The sequence below is a fragment of the Cucumis melo genome, chromosome 7 (genome assembly GCF_025177605.1).
Source record: "Cucumis melo cultivar AY chromosome 7, USDA_Cmelo_AY_1.0, whole genome shotgun sequence".
NCBI lineage: Eukaryota > Viridiplantae > Streptophyta > Magnoliopsida > Cucurbitales > Cucurbitaceae > Cucumis > Cucumis melo.
The window spans coordinates 28508120-28533589 of NC_066863.1; the positions used below are offsets into that span (position 1 = coordinate 28508120).

Consider the following 25470-nt stretch of genomic DNA (forward strand, 5'->3'; position numbering starts at 1 on the left):
TATTCACAAATCATTAGTGTTAATCAATTATGGTATTTCAAAAGTAGAAAAATAACGCTAATTTTATTACTCCAACAAAAACTAAACACTTTCCATAGTTTTTCTTAACCAAATGTCCTAATAGTTCAAACAACTTAGACAATCCAACCATAACATCAGCTGGCAACGTAAGATCAAGCATCCTTCAAATAACCATGGAAGATTACAGACATCATTTGATCTTCTCCGCATTCCAAAACAATTTTGTAGAAGCATATAAGACTATCTTGAATGACGAATATCAATTTAGAAAAGTTTTTCCTTTGGTTTATGATCCACAGCTAGGTTTTGCATGTGGGATGGAGAGGGTAATTTTACATTAGTGGCCAATCCAATGACTTGTAAGAACTTGATAACATACCACCCAGCATCAAGTTGCCACCATTCAAGCCCAAGCCTAGCTGAATAACTAAAGGCATGGTGGTTATTGTGCCATCCTTCTCCAAATGAAGTCAAACCCACCAACCTTTAAACAAAACAACCAAAATATTTTGGTAAATACCAAGTTAAAACACATATGGTTTTATTATTTATATAAATTAGAGCAAAAATATATGACACAGAGATCTTGTTTTGTAATGATTTTGATTTTAGCATTTTATTTTTAAAACTTACTTTCGTTTTTAAAATACGGTTTCATATATTTTTGTAAGAAACACTTTTGAATTCTTAATAAAAATTTTAAAACAAAAGAAAAATTTTAGATTTTATTAATTATAATGCCTAAAGGGTCTCCCAACGAATCAATTAGAAAGAATCTTTTCAAGACCTATTTTTCTCGACGGATAGAAAAAGACTTGTATTCTTATAGTAATTATTTTATTCTTCTAAAGATAAATAATTGTCCACATGATGAAATATGGTAGAGAACAAGAAAAATATACCAATTGTTTCTTGACAAATCTCCAGTTCTCCATGGTTGCTTTCCCCATATATGGCATACTGAATTCACCATAAATGTAGAATGGAAAACTACTACGATTCTCACACACTGAAAAACATAAATACAAATTTTATTATAGCCTTTTTTTTTTCATCAATAATTGATATTGAAAACAAAACAAACATTGGAGTGACTTTAATAATATATTACCATTCCCCATATAAAAAAAGGAAGTCCTCCAACGTTATAGAGTATGATTGCAAGAGTAAGATGATGAAGCATATATGTTTTGTGAATAAATCTATAAAACCTTTGTTTCTCCAAATCACCAACGTTGTCGGGTTTCCCATGCTTTGTAAAAATCACAAACATGTTTCTCTCTATCTTTTTAAGATCACTAGAATACTTTGGACAAACTTTGTTGGTTAAAGTGTAGGAATCAAAAAGCCACATCATGTGACTAATCCAAAATCCATTAATGGGGCTATGCGGGTCTTTTTCCGTATCAACGAATTGATGGTGGCATCGATGCGTACTCACCCAGTCGATTGGATCACCCTAAAACAAGTTCACAAAACGATACAAATTTTCAAAAACAAAGTGAATACATATAATATCATGAAAATGAAATAAAATCAAATAATAAAGATCATACCTGAAGAGCATGAACCCCACAATAAGCAAATAAATATTCGAGCCATTTTGGAAGTTGAAAACTTTTGTGAGCAAGATTTCTATGATAGGATATAGTCATTCCAAAGAGACCTGTGATGACTTTTAATGCAACTGCGACTCGAAATGCTGACCAATTGAATTGAAATGGTGCAAAAATACAAAGCAGATGCACAAATGAAATGATATAAGCAACACGTTTGTCTAAGGTTGTCCACTTTCTCCTCCAAAATGATCGTACTGGAGGCTTCACCATTTCCTTTGGTTCTTCTTCTTTTGATTCATTATCCATTACCAAAGGCTTATGTCCTTCATGGGGCTTCACCTCCTTCTCTGCTGCCATGTGTTGAAATTATAACTCATTTATTAAACAAAATATTAGTTGCAATAATAACTTGGTCAATCTAAATAATTTAACTTAGTTTGATTTGATCTATAGATTCTTGTTTTCGTAGAGTCCTATTGGAACAAAAAACTACAACTTGATAGGAATTCTGACCCCAAGAAATGTTATTGTTCATGTGTTTATTCGGTTGAAAAGGAGTATCTTGCGATCCCTCCAAACTATCACCGCAACAAATCGTACTTTCTATGACTCATAAATTGCTAGAGAAGAGATTTTTTATGAGTCATAAAATTTCATTTAAAAAGGAATTTTGATTTTTTTTAAAATTCAGGATTATTTTTTCAAGTCACAAATTTATGGCTAAAAAAAGTGATTGAATGTAGTGAAAAAAGATGAAAAGTTCCAAACTTTATTCGGTCACGAATTAATGATCATAATTAACCGTCATTGAACTATAAGTATATTTTCTAGTTAAATATGTGAACTTCTATGAGTTTTATTCATTAAAAAGTAAGTAATACACAAGTCTATAGTTATATTCACTAAAGTTCAAAAACTTGTCATCGACCTAAAAAAGATAATTTTAATAAAATGTTTACAACTTTAAACGATCACTACTTGGATCCATTGCACACCCATCTTTATATACCGCACCCACTCTAATCAAACAAAAAAAGATTCAAAAATATTCTTATACAAAGCATCTTAATTAGGCATCCTCAAGTAACATAATATAATCAAAATAAAAATATGTCGAAAACACAAAACCAATATTGACCTAAATTAAAATTCCAACGAAAGGGGAAACAAAAAAAACTCATACCCAATAGAAGTCTATGCATTGCAGCCTTAAAGTGATGTGGAATTCCCCAAAGCTTTATGGAGAGAAAAGGAGAAAGAGAGTTAGGGTTCAAAGAAATGAGAAAGGCTTACTTGTGTGTTTGAAAGAAACACACACATAATCTGCATGGCTCTTTATTAAGTATTTGTCTATTGATCAAAAAGAGGTGAGAGAGTTTGAATTGATTAAGTAATGAAAGGCAATAATTTTGTTGTTTTTGAAAGTGTGTGTTCTGTGTGAAAGTCTGATTCTGTTAAGAATGGTTTTGAAGTGTGAATTAGTCTCTTTGTAGAGAGTTTGAGATTAATATTTGAACTGATCAGTCAATATTATTACTTAGTCAAATTCTAAAATCTGTTGTAACTATCTACTCCTCTTTTCTCTCTTCTACTCTAATATTATCCTATTTTTTACCCTAATTATAAACATATGTGCGAATTAATATACTAAATAAACCATTTAAATCTCTCAATTAATTTCAATCTCTAATCTTGGTACAGTAAGTTCGTATTTTTCATCACAGTAGAAACTCAAGTCCGTCATGAAAATTATAAATGATTCGGGTAATTGCTCGGACCTAACCCAATTGAAGCTTATAACATAAATTTGGACTAAAAGGAAAGATTGGACTCGAGCCCAACTTTAGCCTAAGCCCATATAAGGCCATGAAAATTAAATCTCTATAAATAGACCTTACCTCTACATTTTAAGGGGAAGAAGATGAAAAGAATTGATGACAAAGTGCTCTAGAAATGTGATTAATCAACCTCCAAAGCATTTTTAACCCACAGAAAAGTTGTAGTTTAGGAATTGGGACGACGAGGATCTATAATTTGTGCAGAAGAAATCTAAGAATGTGCGAAAATGAACAAGAGGAGAAATTGTTGAAGAAATATTATGGATATGGGCTTTTGATTTTTAACATTTTAAACTACTATCACTCCATATTATTTTCCAACTAATCAAATAGTTTTGCAACGTAGTTAAGAAGAATAGATATTTACGAAAGCATTTAACGCCCGAGAAACTGAAGTGTATCTTTTGAAATTCTAGAGATCAAATAAACATCAACTTCAAACTCCAAAAGTATACTATTTTGCCTTAAATTATAACAGTATCTAACCTTCAGAATGAGTTCTGATTCAACCTTCTTGTATTGAACGAGCAACCAAGAGCAAGTGTGCATGAGATCCAAGTTTTATCTTAATGGATTTGTATTACCGGCCATCACCCAATATTGAAAAACAAATTTCAAAATAAACAAAACCATAAAAGCTTCGAAAACCCTATGAAATATAACACGTTTAGTTTTAACATAAATTTGACCCCATAGTGTCACCGACCATAATTATCGTCATCTCTTAGCCGTTTTTACAAAGTGATGGAAAGAAAAAAATGACAAAAGGGAACCCATCAACCATAGACTTAATTCTTGAGTTGGCCAAAAAGGAGAAATGGAATGCGTGAAAATGACCGAATTGATGTGTTTGAAATTCAAGAGCACTAAATGCATGGAAATGGTGCAAATTCTTCAACTTATAAGTTTAGTTTCTATACAATTAGGTTTCCGTCCTTTTTTATCTTTTAATTTTAAAAACTTATCTAGTGTCTCAAATAATCATTCGATATTAAATTTTGTGAAACCAAACAAGTTCAAAAATGAAACTATGACCAAACAAAACCAAAAGTCGGTATCTATTTTATTTAATATTAGTCCCTCAACTGGGGTGCATTGCTGGAGGATAAGGAAACAGCAAGTTCGGTCATTGATGTTGTTGCCATTGACGAGGGAGCCCATAGAGAAATGAGAGTTTATATTATTATCTGAGATGAAATACAGAGAAAGTGATCTAAAGAAAGGCAACCCAGAGAGATTTATTTGGAGAAATATAAATAGAGATATGGTTGAGAGAGAGAGAGAAGAAGAGGAGAGTGATCATATATATAGAAAAGACCAAGGAAGAAAAATGTTTGAAAAGGGTAATTATAAAATAAACTTCTTTTTCTTAATTAAAAAAATCAAGTTGAATAACATTTTCTTTAAATTTGTACCCCCATCCTATCTAATAATCTATTAAATACTTTATTGAAATTTTTTAGAAACAAAAACAAGTGTTTGAAAATAAAATTATTTAAAATGATAAATATATAAATTTTTTAATATAACTGTATTATATTTATAAATATTTTGATTTATTTTACTATATTTGAAAACAATATTTTTTTTTAAGGCGTCGGACGGATGGATAACCTAAAAAATTGAGAAAAATGGAATGACGCACGTTCTGAAAAAGATGTCAAATAACTCTTTATTAACGTTAAAATCAAGTGAAATTACTGAAAGTCATTCGCAAAGGATTGATATATTGTTGTCTTCCATCTTGCTCTTCTCATCATTGTCGTTCAGTCTCACTCATTTTGGTTGGTGTTTGTCTTGTCCATCAGTTTGTGTAGCACGGTGTTGGAGAAGAAGAAGATGCATGGAAGATGAGAAAAAACTGTAGCAGCTGGCCGGAGAAGATGGTAAAAGAAAACCTAAATCAATATTTTAAAAATAATGTTATAATTTCAAGCAATAATAACATCACCAAACAAAGCAGTATTTGACATTTTTTTAAAAAATAAGGATCATCTAACCCTTAAAATCGGTCTTTTTAACAATCAAATCCAAGCTTTGAAACAATAGCTTTAAGATATGAGTTAGAAAGTACATTATATAATTTTGACGAACCAAAGAAGAAGAGAAAAAAAATCCATTAGCATGGTGTCTGTCAACAAGAGTTTTGGGTTCGTTGCGTGAGAGAGAGAGAGACATAATAAGAGAACAAAGAAAGTCATCTCGAAAGTGAAATATCTTCCTTCCATTTTATTAATGCTTTTGAACAATTTCAGAACAAACCATGAAAGAAAAAAGAAAAATAAAAACTGGGTTTCATTTTTATTTTATTTTTTTTCATTTTGGGGGGGGGGGGGGGGTTTATCTTAAAGAAATCGAAATATCTGGTTCAAATTTCACTTACAAAACACCGAAATCACATTATTCCATTTCTGCCTTATCTCTTCTCTCTTTTAACCCTTTCCTTTTCTTTCGAAAACAAACACAAACCACAACCAAATTTGAACGCAAAATCACCTCATAAATTCATTCACAAACCGACAATATTTTCCCCTTCCATTTATAAATCCCCACAACGCAATCACTTCAATTCTTCAGAGTCGGCTGCCTTTTTCTTTCCCCCCCTATGGCTCTTCTCAATCCTCCACCCTCCCATTCTAAATTCCACCGCTTCCCATCTCTCCGCCCCTCAATCCACCGTCAACGCCTCCCCGCCCTCAATTTTCCATCCATTCCCCATGAGCAATTACCCTTTAATTTTGTGGGTCCTCGAAATTTCATATCCCTGAGGTTGAATTCCCCAATTCATATCCAAAACAGAGCAATTTCATCGCCGACGGAGGCATTTGAGCCAGAGTCGTTGCCACCACCACTGGCGTCGGGTGTGGATGGGAGGAGGATTTTGTTGTCGGACGTAGTGGTGAAGCGGCGGAGGGAAGTGTTTTGGGGAAGGAAATGGACGTCGTTAGATATCGGAACGGCGGGAGTGGTGGTGGCGACGCATTTACTTACACTTTTTGCTCCTTTTCAATTCAATTGGGCTGCATTTTGGGTGGCGATCTCTCTATATATAATCTCTGGTCTTTTCGGCATTACCCTTTCATTTCATCGCAATCTCTCTCATCGGAGCTTTAAACTTCCTAAATGGCTCGAATATCTCTTCGCTTATTGTGGAGTTCAAGCCCTTCAGGTTCTTAAATTAAAAACCAAAAAAAAAAAAAAGAATCCCCTGTTCTTCCCCTGTTTTTAGGTTTTGTTAAAAGTATGCTCTGTTTCTTACTCCATTTGGGTTATTTTGATATTCCTTGCAGGGCAATCCGATCGATTGGGTTAGTACGCATAGATATCATCATCAGTTTTGCGATTCCGAAAGAGATCCACATAGTCCAATTGAAGGCTTTTGGTTTAGTCATATGAGTTGGTTGTTTGATACTAATTCTGTGGTTGAGAGGGTGAGAATTCAATGCAATGGCTTGAATTTTACCCAAAAAAAAGTTGATGTGTTTTAAGTTCTAATTTGGGGTTTTTTTTGGTTAGTGTGGAGAGCCAAACAATGTTGGGGATTTGCAAAAGCAACCATTTTACAAGTTCATTCAAACTACTTATCTTCTCCATCCAATTGCTCTTGCTGCTTTGCTCTACACAATGGGTGGATTCCCTTTCATTGTTTGGGGAATGGTAAGTTTGGATTACTTATTTCCCTTTTGATGTTATTGATTTTTGGTAATTTGGTTGTTTTTTGGTTTTGGGTTACTTCTACCTTTCTTAAATCCATGTGTTTATTAAAGGATATTAGGCCAAGTAGTCACAATATAGGAGTAAATAAATATACATTTGATTTGACACTTGGAATGAAAGAGCCAATTAATATAAGCTAAGTTTAAACTTTAAACACTCTTAATTCAATTGTCTTTTTCAATGAAAAAAGAAAAAAAAAAGAGTTGACTTGGGTTTGAAAGTGGGCTATGGATTGGGCTACCCATATGGGCTTTGTGGGCTTTTGTGAATCTCCATGATCCATCGAATGACTAGTAGAGCATGAGACCTAAAAAGATGAGTAGGGCAGATGTAAATACAGTAACCAGACCTATAGTATTATCAGATATGTTATATAGCAAAGTTTAGACTGGAAGGATATTTAGGTTAAATTTTGAACTTGTGTTGTGATTCTTAATAACAGGGTGTGAGAATAGTGTGGGTTTACCATATCACTTGGCTGGTGAATTCAGCTTGCCATGTATGGGGAAATCAAGCTTGGAAAACAGGAGATTTATCTAAGAACAATTGGTAACTTATAACTTTCCATACTCCTCTTTTATCTAACAACGATAGCATTGATTAATATGTTTATTGGCGAAGGTGGGTGGCGTTGCTTGCATTTGGAGAGGGATGGCACAACAACCACCACGCATTCGAGTTCTCAGCCCGACATGGCCTAGAGTGGTGGCAACTCGACATGACATGGTACGTTGTTCGGCTTCTTCAAGCTCTTGGTTTGGCCACAGATGTGAAGATACCAACACAACTTCAGAAAGAAAAATTGGCCATCATCAACACCACATGATATAAAGATATTATACTAAAACCTTTTTTTGTAAGCAAATCTTCAGTTCCAAAAACTATATGTCTTCTCATCTTGAGATTTAAATGGTTTCTGAAGGCTAAAGTATATAGAAAGAGATCAATTGGGAGACATTGGGATTGTTCTCTCTGCCCTCAACTTCACATAGCATATGATTTATTCACTAATTTAATTAGAGAAAGTCTTTTTCTCCCCTTTTTTTTTATGAATTTTGATTCAATACAGTTCGGATTCGTTTGGTTGTTCTATACGAAAACTTGTAAGTTATACGTTTAGTTGTTCTATATGAAAACAATTGATGTTTGAATTTGAAAAACTTATATATATCCTTAGATTTTGGCTTAGTTAAAATTTTGATTCGCATATGGCTTTTGTTACTGTTTAAATTCCTTTTCTTTCAGAAATACTTATTTGTGTGTGTTTATATTATAGTTTTTTTAATATAAATATTCATGAACATCGATACAACGTTGATATTTTTTTACACAGTTAGATCTATGTCATTTTCTTCAACATTGAAATTTTAAACTCATTTATAAAACTCAAAGATAAATCATGGAACTGATGAATAGATATAAATCTTACAAGTTACAATATCTAGAAGAATCGTGAATCCTAAGCTAGACTGAGTACTTTTTGTTCCTCATCGACCTAACGGTTAAGAAGAATGAGTACCTCCATTTGATGTACAAAACCAAATGCTCAAAAACAGAAGAAGTTGGGAAGAAAAACCAAAAAAAAAGTTGGCTATTTTCAGTACACTTTGAGTGAAACAAATATTTATGACGTTGTTGAAGTGTTGTGTGTGTCTTCCGTGCACGATCAGAATTCGGATCATTAAAAGGTATATTATGTTTTTTGGAACAATCAAAAAGTTATTAGAACGATTGAGATAATTGTCCTTAATTATCCATATTAACCTATGAATATTTTTTATTTTTTACCGTAACCCATGTGAGAAACTTTGTTTACACTTAACATACAATAAAATAAATTGATAGCACCGAAAATGTGTTATATAAGCCCGTTTGATTTAAGATCGTTCTATAATTTTCTACATCTCAATTTGACTATTTTATAGGTTTCAAGGTAAAATCGACCATTGGGAAGAAAATAGAGCTAAAGTATTACAAAATTTAGTGGAATTTAAATCCAAAGCCTCTTATACTCAATTCCATGCATATGTCAGATTAGTCAAAGCTCTTCTTGTCAATTAACTTCTGTTTTAAAATTTTAAGAGACAGTACAACTTTTGTTCCTTGTTGTCGTCATCTCTTTTGTAAAGTTTAAGAATGTTTAAAGTTTTAAATTATGTGCGAAGAACTTATTAGATTTTTAGATTCGATGGATATTGGTAGAAAAAAATTGAGATTTCAATATGCTACTACTTTATAAATTTCATATGTTTTCATAGAGATGCATTTTCTAAAGTTTAAATATTAAAGTTGTAATTTAACTTAAAAAATAATATTTTACATATATGCTGTTTAAAAAATTAATTGATAAGAAGTTTACTAATTAAAAGATCCAAAGTAATTAAACATATAATTAAAGAAATCTTTCAAACCAGTATATGTGCAAAACTGTTCCCTTCTAGAACCACATCAATAAAAAAAAAAAATAACTTAATCAAGAGAATAAGCTCTCATATATATATGTGTGTGTATATATATATATATATATATATATATATATAGTTATATTAAAGTCTATAAGCAAAATAATTTTAAAAAAAAATTGAGAGAGCATTAAAGCATCAGTTAATTAATATCAGTAGCTTAATTGATAAGTTAGTCTACTATAAAAAGTTAGTAATCTATACACTCACAAACCAAAAGTGTGAAAAAATATTGAAACAACGTTGAAAATAAACAACATTGTACTTTTGTTCTTTTTCTTTTTTCTTTCTTTCTTTTTTTTTTTTTTTTTGTCGTTAATCTAATCTTATCAAGGTGGAGGATCCAACCTCTAAACTTGAAGTTTATGATAAAAAGCTATCTTTTTTTAACAAATCTACGAAGTATGGGATCAATAATGCAACCATATATCTCAATTAACTCATCTTTAATACCCCATCGGCACTTTAATAACTAAAATAATTTAGTGAGAAACTCAAAAGTTTAGTATAAACAAATAGGCTAAAGTAAGCCTTTAAATTAAGCTTAATCATATATAGTTAAAAAAGAAAAAGAAAAAAGTGGATTTAGAACACCACAAAGCTACTAAGTATATATAATGTCACCTTAGAACTTTTCGCATGTATACAAACATAAATTATTGCTACGATCATTTTGAAAATAAGTATTATTGATAGTATCTTAAACAATTGTAAGCATCAACCAAAAAATATCACATTCTTCTACTAAAATAAATATAGTTCAACAAAATGAGAGAATAAAAAAAGTAATAACTCATTCTTTCACCGAAAAAACATTGAAAACAAAAACAATTCGGAGTTAGAAAAATTCACAAATCTCAATAATAATTACACATACGTTAAAAACTTTTTGTTCAAGGGAAAAGAAAAAAGGAAAACATAAAAGGTAACCTTTGGAAACATGAAAAAAATGGGGAAGAAATTAAATTCGAAAAGAATATATAAAAAAAAAAAAATTGATGAATTAGAGGAAGAATGGGAGAAATGAAATGTGTATTATATATTGGGGGGGTGACGACAGCATATATGTAAGAAGCATGCATTTTGGTTTACGAGTAAGTCGAGGTAATTATTAAGAAATGAAACATGCCTTCACCAACAAAACACACTACTCTTTAATTAAATTATTTCTTAACCCATAATCCCAGTTATGCTCTCCTCCTAAACCCTACTTTATTCCTTTAAATAAATAAATTATCTACATTCCAAAAAGTACTTCTTTTTATACCTACTTTTCATTTTTAATAATATTAATAATTAAATATATTCTTTTTACTACATAATTTAATTAAACCATCATTTGCTTCCTTACATTCATTCAAACCCTACCTATCATTCTTTTAATATTTTGATTGAATCATTATCACCTTTCTTATACTTCATGCTCTTTCTCAGTCCTTTGTCCTCTCTCTCTCTCTCTCTCTCTCTCTCTCTCTCTCTCTCGACAAAGACACCATGTTTCTTATCCTCACATATTATACTATACTATATATCATCTTATTAATAATATAACTTTTAGACTTTAAAAAAATGTTCAAAAACATGGTTAAGTGGTAAAAGTTACCTCAATTATCATTCTCAAAGTCGATATATAATTCAATCTCCTTTAATAATAATGTGACAAATTTATTCTCTTACTATTGTGAAATAAAGATGTAGACTTCAATTGGATAAAACTATTTTTCTTATTTTTTTTTTAAACTTTAAGTTTATAGGTATTTCAAATCAAGCTTTAAAACGCACTTATAGAATTGTGTAAGTAATTCTTGAATTGCAACCTAAGCTACACTGATTATTTGTATGTACATCGTTTTCAATAATAAAAAAAAAATACACACAACGTTAACAAAATATTTATTATTTGGGTAATTAGAATGGATAGCAATTTTTAGAATAATTATTAATTATGTAACATTATTTTAAAAAAAATTGTAAATATAGCAAAATCTATTAGTGATAGACTTCTATCGTTGATAAACTCCTATGGTTTATCAGTGATAGACCAACATTTGCTACATGTTCTATTAGTGATAAACTCCTATCATTGATAGATTTTGACAAATTTTCATATATTTGTAATTTTTTTAAAACATTGCTATATACTTAATTATTTTAAATATAATTATTATATTTGCAACTATCCCTTATTATTTTAAGAAAAAAAATGGTGTGAATAGAGATTTTGGTGAGATGAAAAAAAGTGATACATCTCAAAATAACCTAAATATTTTGTGTGTGATATGATTTTGTACAAACATGTTTTTTTTTTTTTTTTGGAATTTAGAATGTATCTAACAATATTCCTTAAAACACGAAAACTGTGGAAATAAATTGTAATAAAACCAGCCAGCAAACAAACCTTTGATATAGATATATGTGTGTGTGTTTATTATCCAAAGATAAGAAAAATTTATTAAAATAATGTATAAGAAAAACAGTTCACATCAGGAAACTTAGAAGAAAGGGAAATGAATGGTGTTATTATTATTCTATCAACCTGTAATTCAGTGATTGTTCAAATAATGTCACTGAAGAGAGTGTAAAAATGAAGTGCCCATCATCACAACTATGTTCTTTGAAAACTTAAAACTTAATTAAACCCCTTTTCACCATCATCATCTCTCTTTTACTCTTTCTCTCTCTCTCTCTCTCTCTCTCCCTCTTTTTTGTTTTTAATTTTGATATAAAGTATATTTTGGCATTCAGTTTTTTTATATATAGATGAAACATTTAAAATGGTTTTATACAATATTTAAAGAAGGAAATCATTTTTTATATATATTTTTCAAAATTCAAAATAAAATGTGTCTATAACTTTTTATTGACTTCATAGGAGGTAACTGGCCAAGTCCAACTCTCAGACCCTGTCTAACTTTCACATTCTTTCATTATCTAACTTAGGCATTGGAGTGTGTATTTAACAAGCACCACAACTCGTATACAACATGTTTCTTTTTCTGTAGATCACGTTCTTCTCCTCTTCAAACAATTTTACTATTGGCCTAAAATTTGACATCAAACAAATTTAATTAATTGCATGAATGAAAAACAAATAAAAGTGGACTTTTTTAAAAACAAGTCGGAGTGTGATATTAATTTACATCAGCACGAATCACCCACACCTAATGCACCAGACTCTATTAAAACTGTATAGTTAAACAGATTTAAACGTAAATATGGTAGTAAATTTGTTGATCACTTGATAAGTATTCGTGCTACATCCTTTTAAAAATGAATATTTTTTAACACAACAGCAAACAGACAACCCAAAACTCCTCCCATCCATAATGGTAAAAAATTACAAGAAAGGATAGAATATGGGTTTTGTCTGGCACCACAGAACCCATATTCTCAAATGGAGGTTACCTCCTCCACCGACCTACCTCTCAAACCACCGGAAAATCCACCACTTACACAGTTGAAAATATATATATACACATATATTACTCTTCGTTCAACTAAAATAAATAGATAAATAAATAAAATTAGTTTTATAATATTCATGTCCATCAAAATATAGAGATGAAAATATTGATTTCCATGTATATATCTGAAAACATTATAAGAAAAAACAAATTCTGAAAAATAAATTGTTCTATTAAGGAAATATTTGGGTTGTTTTTGAAATATTTTGAAAAACGAATCAAAATATTTAGATATTGGACTATCATATATATCATTCGTACATATTAAAAATATCAAAACGGTTACACTTTGATACTTTTTCGTAGACTTTTCTAAGATATACTAAAAATGTCAAATCATCCCATATATCAATATCAAGCCCGTAAAAACTTAAAAGTATGGATGTAGTTGATTGAAAACATTAATATTATGGTTATAGCTTTGACAAGAAGGTGGTTTATTTAATTATATATATACTTTGTAAAATTGAAAGGAAAAAAATATATAATAGAAGGTAAACTTTAATTTCTTGAAAGTTTCGAAGGGCACCGTTTCTTGTCCTTTACTATACAAACAAACTCTATTTTTCAAAACAAGCACCCAAGACGGTGCATATTTCCAAAAGCCATTCTTAAGATTATTTTTGAATTTGCATCTAACCATTATTAACCAACAATCATATGATCACAATAGTAGAGATCAAATAATTATTTTACAGTATAAGGTTATTTACATGATCTTAAAATTATTTGATAACAAAAGGAGTAGTCCTTTTTTCATACAAACATTATGAGATCTTGAACGTAGCTTTTCCAACGTGGAGCTGGATCCAACGATCATCGACGAATTTTATAATAAAATTTATATCTTATCTACTGAGTTTTATATCCACCATCATAAAAGAAGGGAAAAAAAACATTAAAAGGAATCGTTTGTTTCAGGAATATCCTAGATACTCATGGAGTAAGCATTTCTATTATCGTGTCAATTTTGCAATATTGTAAGATGTCTTGACATCTAGAGATTCTTGAACATATGAAGAGTGTTAGATGTTCTTCTTAAACGTGAGTTTTCCAAATTATCACATATGTATCGATCTCTTCTTAAATTATTTACATTATATAATTAAAATAAATGCTATCAACCAAATTTATAGTAGTTGTTTTTTATTTTTTTAGTGAGATATTCATATCCAAATTTATACTACTATTTATTTTGGACACCTTTAAATATGAAAAAATGAATCAAAATATAACAAAATTTCAGCTTCTATCAATATTGTGAAAATTTGCTATATTTTGTAAATATTTTCAACATTTTTCTATTTTAAAAAAATGTCTTAAATTAAAAAATATTATTTTGTTGACAAAATAAGAAAAATACAAAAAAAATATCACTTATATTTTATAAAAAAATCATGTATAATGAATTTTGTCTTTTAGTAGTATTTTCCTATTAAATGTAGATAGTTTGTTTTATTTTTTTCTATTTTCTAAAAAATCCAAAAAATAACATATAAAATATATAAATTTTATTAATCTAAAACTAAATTATTCAAATGGACAAAAACAAATATATTATGTAAGTTCAAATTATGATAAATTAATGCATAGCCGTAAAAGCATCCTTGAGACATTTCCGTGTAAAAAATCTACAAAACAAGCTGTTTTTCATTATCTAAAGAAATATTCTTTCAAAACAAACATAATTATCTAAATTATCAAAAGATATCAAACACTACTAATTTCAAGAATCTATAATTTCAAACATGTAAAGATTATTCAGTCAATCCAACCTCTAAAATAACAAACCACCCAGAAAAAAAAAAGACCCAAACTCCTAACAAAAGAGAAGGGGGGGAGAATAAAGAGAGTCAAACCTTGTTTATGGAGGGCACTAAAAACCCTAAATCCCCAAACTCCAAAAAAAGAAAAACCATTTTCCCAATACAAAAGAAAAAGTGGGCAACAAAAGAAAAACAAACCAAAAAGTTTTGGGCTTTAACAATCTACTAAAACCCCTCTTTCACTTTCACTTTGACACACACCCATGTGTGTTTTTGTGTTTTTGGTTTTTGACACATTTACCTGACAGGCAACCGGCTGCAGAGTAAGTGTCGGGTAATAGAAACTGTGTTATTTCCCCCCCGCCGTTTCCTTCTGACAGCACGCTTGTTTACTGGGTACTGGCTCACCAGGTAATTTTTACTCTTTCTTCTTAAAGTTGTTCTTTTCTTTTCTTTTTTTGTTTGTCTAGTTGATACCCCACATTCTTACCTCGAACAAGTCCCAAAACTCAGCACGCCTTTCATTCATTCCATTTTTATTTAGCTTTCTTAATCACGAAAATGTGTTTGTTACACGTGTAGGGAAATGATTGGATAGTGTACCTGATAAAGGATGTGGATTAGGGTTGAGCATTGGGTTTAAATAGGGTTTTTGTGGAATGTTGTTGATGGCAGGGAAATTAAAGGGGATTAATAGTAATTATCAGTTGGTAAAACTATCAGCCAAAACGGGTGTGCCTGTGTGGATGCTTGGCTTCCGGGCCGATAGGTTGCGAGCCGATATGAATCGATTACTTGCCTTACTCTTTCACCAAGTAATTCTTCTTCTTCTTCTTCTTCTTCTTCTTCTTCTTCTTCTTCACTTTTGTATTTCTTGTTTTTTTTTTTTTTTAAGAATCAAGTTTTTGGGTGATGAGGGTGTTGTGTGTTGAAGAGTTTAGTTTAATGTGTCAGTTTTGTTTCATTTCTTTAACCATATTTTTGTTTTCCACTTGGTTATTTGATAATTATTTGGTTTTCTTTTTTTAATGAGTTTTTGAAGATTTGATTTATAAACACTAATTCTTCTTTTAGGGTTATTTATTTTTTGGAATGGTTTTGAAATTCAAATCGAGTTTGGAGAGTAATTAAGAAAAAGTGCTGTTTTGAAAATTTTATGTTTTTTGGTTTTTGAAAAATTTAAATAATAATTTCGTATGTTGTGATAAGATATAAGAATCTGAAAACTAAAATGTATGAATCAAATGGGTATGCTTAAGTTTTTGTTACATGTATTTAGTTTTTCTTTTTTTCTTTTTTTCTTTTAGAAGAAAAGAGGGTCTAATGATTTTTTGTTTTTTAGATTTTAAAAATTGAGCTTATTATTATAAATTCATTAACTTAAAAAAGTTTGCTTTTGTTTGAAATTTAAAACTGTAATTGAAATTTCAAAAGAAAGCAAGCATAAATTTAAAAAAACATGAAATTAAAAACAAAATTATTACCAAACGTATTAGTTTGCAACAAAATAGTAACTTTCCTATTGGGTAATCATTTAGTATAGATATGTTGAAAGGTCTTAAACTGACACTAAACCCTAGAAGTTTATCCTCAATCAATCAATCAGAACTCTAATATTACACATTTCAGTAATTAAACTATTAGATTGAATTTCAAAACTCTAAGTAGAGAGAGAAAAAAAAAAGTGAATTCTACTACTATTGATCTATAGTATCGATTTTTTTATTTATTCTTATTCTTAACGTAGGGAGTATTGGACGAACAATTCTTACAGCTACAACAACTCCAAGATGAGAGCTCTCCAAATTTTGTATCAGAAGTTGTCAACATTTACTTTCAAGAATCAGAGAGACTGTTGAAAAACCTCAGAGCATTATTGTAAGTGATGTTGTCTAATCCCTCACTCAATTTCAAAGAAAAACAGCGACTTGTTGTTGTTGATAATTACTGGTTAAAGTATTCGATTGGATTGGACAGAATAGAGAGAGATTTAACAGATTACAAGAAAATGGGAAACCACTTGAATCAATTGATGGGAAGTAGCTCAAGCATTGGAGCCAACAGAGTCAGAAATGTTTGCATTGCATTTCGAGCCAATTCCGAACAAAACAACCGGGCTGGGTAAATTCATTAATATATTACCCATTTTTTTAAATTATTTTTCATCATCCAAATTTACACTTTTTTTCCTAACCTTTTTTGAGATACTCAACAACACACAAGGACAATAGTACAATACAAACCCCTAGATTCTGACCTAAAATTGTGGTTATACCATGTTAAGTTAAGCAAATGGGTTATAGAAAATTTAAAATGCTATATATATGAACTATTCTTTATTAAATTAACATGGGTATTCTTTTTTCTTTTTTGTGTGTAGTTGTTTGAGAGCATTGGAAGTTCTTGAACACGAGTATTGCTATTTAAAGAGCAAACTTCATGAGCTGTTTCAGGTGAATTAAAGAAAATGATTGATTAAAATTATGATTAAAAGTCTTAGAGAAAAGAGGCAGCTTTTTTGTAATGATAAAGTTCTTTTTTTTTTTTGGTAATTTGCATGTGATGCAGATAGAGCAGCAAAGAGTTTTGGGAGCAGGAGTTAGGTACCCAATGCAGCAGAATTGAAATGGAAAAAGGAAAAACAAAAAGGAAAAAAAGAAGAACTAAGAAGTGATTGTAATGAGAGAAATAGAAAAAAGAAAGAGTTTGATTTGGGAGAGAAGACTAAAAAGAAAGAAAGCTCTCTTCTGTTTCCAAAAAAAGAACAATGGGGATGGCCCATTGGAAAACCCTACTTTTTCTCTTCCATTGAAACTTCTTTTCTTTACCCTTTTTTTCTTTTATTTTTTTTTTATTTTGTAGAGTTAAAATTCTTTTCTCTTTATTTGCTTTTTGTTTTCTTCTTGGTTTTGGGTTGAGTTTACTTTAGTTGCTTGGTTGTAACATTAGAATGAAACTAATGATATCCTCATCAAGTTTGACAATATTTTATTGCCTCCTTTTTTTTCTCTACTCTTAAAAGTAATTATAAACAGATGATCATATAGCTTGAGAATAAAATTTCATAATACTTTAGGAATACATCTTTTACTATGTCTGTTAAAGATAGAAACAAAATCGACAAGCAAAAAACTAAAGAACAATAAGAGATTGACCTAAAGATTTTTACATGATTGACTAACAGTGGGTTGATTGCTTCTATTAGTACAAAGGGAGAGAACAACTTTATCGTTAGAGAAAAATATCATAAAATACAGATTTTGATGCCTAAATAGAATTAGAGAATTTATATATACTACTCATCAAAATTGTAGGACACCAAAGTTGTAATTAACATATAATCCGTATAGAATTTAGGTTTTGAGGGTGTTGCCTCTAATCCCTCACAAGAACGGTCACCCTTGGACCTTAATACACTAGCAACAGATTCGAGGTATTTCAATAATATCATTGAACGGTCACCCTTGGACCTTAATACACTAGCAACAGATTCGAGGTATTTCAATAATATCATTGACAACTCCTATGATAGTTAAATTAATCTTGAGATGAAATTTTATATTTATCAAATATAATTTGTTTAAATACTACTTTGATTTTGATTTTGTAGGTATATATAACTATAAATTGGTTTATTATTTCCTCTAGTTTTGTATGTATATTACTCTCTTTGGTATGTGCTTCACCCATCTTGTATTTTTTCTCTCGTGCAAATATTATTATGATGGGGTTGAGATATTCGAGTGCACTTTTTGTTCTCGGTTATTTTGATAGTTTTTCTTAGAAAAAATATTACATACTTTTTTTTCTTTTACCTTTCCTTGTTTTTTACTTTTTAAATGTTTTTTTTGGTTTGTTTTCAATCTATTTATTTTGGATGGCTGGATTTAAGTGGGCCTTTAAATAAAATAAAAAAGGAACACTGTATCTGTTTCATGGGTATTTGAAAATTGAAAAAATTAAGATATACTTCAAATCACGTATCTGTTATACATACCGATCTAAACATAATTTGTATTATACACGTATCTGATACCGATTCTTACATACTTCAGCGTATTTGTGCTTTATAGCTTTCTTTCTAACAGTATAGACCAAAATTTGTAACCAAATCTAAGGTTCTTTGGAGGAACTTTCGTCCTTAAAAGAAGTTTTGTGTTGAACAATGAGATGTATGATTTGAAGTATTGGAAAGCATGAGTAGGATCAGATGCTCTTTGAAAAAGAATCTCCTCTCCTTTTGTAGGCTTCAAATGGTTGGAAGAGGCTCAAACTGTCGCTTTTGCCATATTCCAAGCATTTTCAGTAAGGTTGGCAACGACGGGGCCGATCGAGGAGAGGACGAGGAGGGCTTTCCCGTCCCCGTGGGGATTTTTTTTACCCCCACATTCTCACCAAATTAAAGTTGGGAAGGGGGCGAGGATTCCCCGTGGGGGAATCGTGTACCCACGGGACCCATGCTCCGACTTTCTTGCTAATTCTCCTATACCAGTGACAGCAACAAAAGAACTCGACGACGGTGACAAAACAAATAAACGAAAATGCATAAATTAAACAAAAAGAAACAAATAAATTTATATTAAGCATCTTAGTAAAACAATATTATTATTTATGAAAAGAAATAACTTAAACTAAACAGTAGTATGAAAAAAAAATCAGTACTCGTCATTCACGTATCTCTCACAGTAGGTTCCAAAAAAAAGAAAGGACAGTCTCTCTCATACTAAACAGCTCACGAACCCGACGACGGCGATAGTAGCAGACGAACTGGACAACGGTTGTAGACAAATTTGGCACTGAAGTTAAAAGTGGGAGGAAGATAAGAGAAAAGAGATGGAGAAGGTGAGAATTAAGAAGACTTCTAGGTGGTTGTTTCTAATTTTCATTTCAACTAAGTTTTGGTGATCTCTTTTGAGTTATGGGCTTTTTTGACGGACATAAGCCAAAAGAAATAAATGCTTAATAAAATAGGTGGGCCAAATAGATATTGAGATTTATATTTTTTTATTTTAAAATAAATATATATAGTTGCATGTATTTAAAAAAGTGATCCCACTCTTTATTCAAGGTATTATTAAGGTACCCACCTAGTAACGATGCTTGGATGTATTTATTGATCCACATCCATTGATCCTCAACCATTGATCCTCAAATACCTTCTCTGTCTCTGACTAAAGACTTGGTTATAATCCTCGTTTTGACCTACGAGGATTTCTGCCAACACTAATTTTTCAGACAGCAGAAGGACAGTCTTAGACAAAAAGATCGGCAACTATGGACGTATGTCATAAAAATTCAAAATTTAACGTTTTCTTTGATGCAGCCACAATGACTCCAGGTGATGCAGTTGGGTCAACTCAACTTCTCCGAATCAGCCAAAATTCATAAATTCACTGAATCAATAGAAACCCACTTTTTAGGCTATAAGGACTTACCTAGGATCAATTTTATTCATTTATGGAGCAAAATGCATGCAAATGAACATTTTCCTTTACATTTTCCCCAAGGAAAATGCATAAATACCACTCTAAAACGTGCCCTATAACACACTCGTTTCCTTTTCACAAAAAAAAAAAAAAATACCACTCTAAAACATGCATTGCATAACATGTATCTAGATAATAATAGTGCAAAATTCAACTGAGACCAAAAAAATACGAAGAGACGAGTGTAGGAATTCACGAAGAAGATGAAATTTGTTATTTATTTTGATGATTTGTTGATTTATTTAATACTTTGTTTAAACATCATCTTTTTTACTACACATAGAAAAAGAGAGATTTTATGCTAAATTTAAATGTCATTTTTGCATGGAAAGATGTTGAACTTTCTTGGTTATGTTTCATAGTTTAATAAGGATGGCAGTAGAGGTAGGATGAAGACGAAGTTAAGCTAATACACAAGTGAGCTTAATTAGGAGTTTATCATGATCTAGTTTGCTTCTATAGACGAGTTATTACAAGGAATTTATTACTATATAGTTGTACCATTGAATGATTTAATGAAAAATCATTTTATATTTAAATGGAGAAAATCCACGAATATACATTTGTAATGAACAGACAAATTAACCAAAGTACCATAACTTGTTTTACATAACACTTTTGAAATTGAGTGTAATTCAAGTCGTATAGGCACAAAGGTAACTTTTATATATTTCTCTCTTAATAGGGTTCCTAACAAAAAAAGAAAAAAGAAAAAATTGATAGAACTCCATATGAGTTATGGAATGGCTACCCACCCAATGTGAACTATGTGAGGGTATAGGGATGCTTAGTCAAAATAGGCTACCTAGAATTTAAAAAACCCTCGTTTGTCTAAACTATTTATCAAAAAAAGTGTTTAATGAGTCATAATAACCCTTTGAAAAATAATCTTTTCCACCTCAGTATACTCTTTTCAATTTATGCATAGGAGGTGAAAAAAATCAAGAACCAAACTCCATTAAAAATATATTCAAAGTCTCAGATTGATTGATTGGATCATAATTAAAGGTAAACAAAACATACAAAATTTGTTAGGTAAATATGTTATAATTTTTTATTATATTTAGACAGACGCAATTGGGTCATTACAATCTTTCTTTTTATTTTTTTTTTCCCCTTTAAAAATGGAATATATAGTCTTTTTGAATATAGAAATATGAAGTTAACCATAATTATTTACAAGGCACCAGTTGAAGGTGATCTAGATTCTAATGAGTAATGGTTGTACTTGTTCATTGTGTTGGCAATTGACTATATGATGCTACTTTTGAGTCCATTGAGAATCCTACAGTTTGGCATCAACCAATTTGATCGGTCCTTTAAGTTTATTTATAGTTAAATTAAAGAATATAATTTCTATGATTGGGTCATAGTTTCGATTTATTTTATATGATTTAGGTCTAACTTTACGGATTCCCTTTAATTATAATTATCATATGGATATATACGTAGTAATAACGGGATATTTTTCCTCTTTTAACACTCAAATACTTGAATTGTAGTTTAAATCAAGGATAATTAATATATACTTCCTCTTTTAAAAGTTGAAGCCTTCAAGAGGTTTGATCTTTCATCTCGAAATTGTTGCACTTAAGTCGATAAAAGATGGATTTTCATAATACATTATATAACCTAAACATCCAACAATATCACACAAAACCTATAATTTTCTATTTCAAACTTAAAAGAAAAAAATTGTAACCCTATAACATTTTAATATAGATAAAATTTTATGTTAGAATGACAAAGATGACTCTCTTGATACTAAATGAGTCTATATTTTTTAGTATAAATCATGTGGTTAATGCATATGCAGTTTGCATATAGTTTTTTAATCTCTAATTTTTTAAATTTTACCTAAAATTATTTCAAACATATTAAAGATATTGTTCTTACTTATATACTACAATTATTTCCCATCTATTCTATACCTCTAATCTTTTTTTTTTTCTTTTTCCCTTTTTTTTTTAACAAGTTAATACAATACAATAGTAAAAAGATGGTATAATATGTGAATTGATGTTGATGAAAAGGCTAAATAATTGTACCACAAACATTTTAGAAATATACATTTAGTTTTTTTCTTTTTTCTTTTAAATAAAGAGATTGGAAAAGAAGATCTCAAATATTAAATAATTGATACAATATAATATTAAGAAAATTTAAAATAAAAACTTCAAACCATTGCTTTCTTGGTGGTCTTATTTAGACTTTTTGACCAAAAAAAGAAATATAGTAGGAGGGGAATAAACTTTGAATGGATACAAGAAGTGTCAAACTTAGGGTTAGCAAATTAAATGATATATGTGGAGTTTAGGGTTTTTGTGGCTCAAAATTTGCAAACAAAAAAGTTGATTTGGGTTTTTTTTTTTTTTCTTTCTTTCTTTCTTTTTTGTCTCCAAAATTCCACCCATAAAGCCACCATTGCTTTAAGTAATCCTAAAGACAAATGGAACATTATTGATGTACCATAAATAAATAAACTGTCGGTAGGAATAGTACACATTTTTACCCATTTATAAAATATCAAATATTTTGATTACATCATCTAAAACTTCACATTACAACTCAGAATTACTTTTTTCTAAAAAAATATTTTTTCCTATTATTATGCAAGAAACCTAAATGTGTGTTAGCTTAGTGCAATTAAAAATATTTGCACACAAAAACCACAAAAGTTGTCGAATTATTAGTGATAGACTATTGCAAAATAATTGATCTATCAATATTAGATTCTACTACATTTGTAATTTTTTAAAATGTTGCAATACATCATTTATTATTCTTAAAATTGCTATCAATTATAATGATCTTTTATATATCAAACTTTGTTCGTTGGTTTGATCTTGAATACCAGAAGCATGCCCTGGTTTGGTTCATAGTTCGACTTTCATAGTTTTCAACTTTTCTTTTGATTTTAAAATATATGAAAATCTAAATAAAAATTCAAGCACTTGAATTTTGTTTATAGAAATAAAAATATATTTCACATTGCGTAATTCAATATCTAGCATAAATGGTTTTCAATATTGAAAACTTAAACAAAACCTAACTTTTGTTCATCAAATCTCCATAACATAGATTAGTATGTTTGATGCATCCATGAACGAGGGTTCAAACAAAAAATTCACACTTCTTAGGGATTTTTGATTTCCAAAAGATTGTTGTAGTTTTTAGCCTCAAACTTTGATGCATCCATGAACGAGGGTTCAAATAAAAATATATATCATTTTCTATCATTGATATTAACATAGAGGATAGTTTCTATTATTTTGTATTTGTATAAGAATATTTAAGCGTTGGATCAAAATTAAAGAAAACCGTAGGAATCAAATAGATTTTGATTTTAGTACCAATCTTTCATCCTCTCGTCCTTCTGTATTTTTTTTTTTCTTTTATCTATTTAGAAAGAATTGTATGATTAATTGTTATGGTTAATTTATTTAAATTTTGGATGAAGAATAAATAATCTATTTAATTAACATTTCGATACCATTATTATTATCGATCAGTCATCACGTATGATAAAATTTAAATTGATACAATTATTCGTTTAGAATAGTTTGAATTTATTCAATTTCAAAGTTTGACATACATTAATATCTTTTCACCTTTAATATAATCTTTATATCATATATATGGTTATATTAAAGGAACTAAAAGAAGATATTTTCTTTAAAAAATGACATTTTTTCATATATTATTATTATTATTATTATTATTATTATTATTATTATTATTATTATTATTATTATTATTATTATTATTATTATGAAAGTATATAGAAAAATTGTTGTAGATAGTAAAATAATTTATAAAATATAACAATAAATATATAATAAAATTTTATTATACTTTACAAATATTTTGATTCATTTTATTATATATTTAGTAAAATTCGAGATATATATAAGTACCCATTGTTTTAACATCCTTTATTACATATATATATATATATATATATATATATATATATATATAATTCTAACTTTTCAATATGTTTCAAAATTGTTTTAATTTCCAACTTCTTTAATGCAATGAATCTCTCTATAATTTCAACTTTTTCTTTAACAAGACTCTTATAAAAATTTCAATAAAATTAAAAAAACTTTCAATTTTTTTAAATAAATTAAAATATTTATAAATAAATAAATAAATATATATATATATATATATTATAATAAATATAAATAATAGTTTATTACATCTACCTATCTACCTATTGTAGTCAAAATGTGATATCTTGCTAAACAAAGAGATTGAAATTTATTTGGTGGTCAGATATCAATCCTTCGAGAGGTTTCTATAAGATAGACTTGTTTTTGTTTGAGTAAATTTTTTTTAGAAAAAAGCAAGATCATACATAAAGTGGTTAAGTTAAATAAAATAAGTATTAGATTATATTGAGAAGAGAAAAGAGGACAAATTGAAACTTTATTCAAAGTGAAGTGGTTCACCCAATTGAAAACGGAAAGTTATTTCTATTTGTTGTAACTTTTTTTTTTTTTTTTTGTCAACCGACAAAATAACAAATTAAAAAGACTATAAGAATAATAAAATTAAATTTTGACATATACTTTAGGATAATTTATAATATTACTTTATTAGAAAATAAAAAATTTATTCTAATTAGCTTTAATGCGCCCTCCCGGCAAAGAGAAACCTCCCTTTAGAGATTACACGTTAACAAAATTATATTCCCCTCATCTCAACTTCTTTATCCTTCACAGCCTTTCATTTTTTTTTCCTTTCTTTTCACAACCTACCTTCCCCTTTATATATATTTATAAACACCTTTGGAACTTTATCTATGAAATATTTAATTAAAAAAAAATGGTAGTAAAGACAGAAATTGAGATTTTGTTTCTATCAAACTATTTTTCTTATGTTTAACAATATTTGTTATTAATCTTCATCGATATCTATTATAAATAAATCTTAAAATTTTACTATATTTATAAATATCTTTTTAGCTGTTTTGTTATTTGAAATAATTTTTCTATCTTTAAACTATTTTTTTTTCTTAATCGGTTTAACGTGATCTTTCGTAGGATTTTAGATGACATTTAATGTCTTTTTTATTTTTAATAAATTTTTAAAAAATTTATGATATTATTTTCCAAACTTATAAATCCCTACACTCAAATTTTCACCTAC

The 25470-nt window shown here is 29.2% G+C and overlaps 3 protein-coding genes across 3 annotated transcripts; 2 read left to right on the forward strand and 1 right to left on the reverse strand.

Annotated features, from left to right (window-relative positions):
* On the reverse strand, window positions 1-1937 carry LOC103494694 (palmitoyl-monogalactosyldiacylglycerol delta-7 desaturase, chloroplastic-like). The gene is made up of 4 exons (XM_008456000.3): window positions 1578-1937; window positions 1133-1480; window positions 924-1030; window positions 1-505 (listed from the first exon to the last, which is right to left on the reverse strand). The coding sequence occupies exons 1-4, from the start codon at window positions 1935-1937 to the stop codon at window positions 286-288; spliced, it is 1035 nt and encodes a 344-aa protein (XP_008454222.2). The 3' UTR covers window positions 1-285.
* Window positions 1938-5836: 3899 nt separating this feature from the next.
* Window positions 5837-8330, forward strand: LOC103494695 (palmitoyl-monogalactosyldiacylglycerol delta-7 desaturase, chloroplastic-like). Its single transcript, XM_008456001.3, has 5 exons — window positions 5837-6587; window positions 6709-6849; window positions 6935-7075; window positions 7578-7684; window positions 7757-8330. The coding sequence occupies exons 1-5, from the start codon at window positions 6024-6026 to the stop codon at window positions 7959-7961; spliced, it is 1158 nt and encodes a 385-aa protein (XP_008454223.2). The 5' UTR covers window positions 5837-6023; the 3' UTR covers window positions 7962-8330.
* Window positions 8331-15518: 7188 nt separating this feature from the next.
* LOC103494696 (pseudo histidine-containing phosphotransfer protein 6) lies at window positions 15519-17813 on the forward strand. Its single transcript, XM_008456002.3, has 5 exons — window positions 15519-15642; window positions 16575-16705; window positions 16805-16948; window positions 17208-17280; window positions 17396-17813. The coding sequence occupies exons 1-5, from the start codon at window positions 15574-15576 to the stop codon at window positions 17450-17452; spliced, it is 474 nt and encodes a 157-aa protein (XP_008454224.2). The 5' UTR covers window positions 15519-15573; the 3' UTR covers window positions 17453-17813.
* The last annotated feature ends 7657 nt before the right edge of the window (window positions 17814-25470 follow it).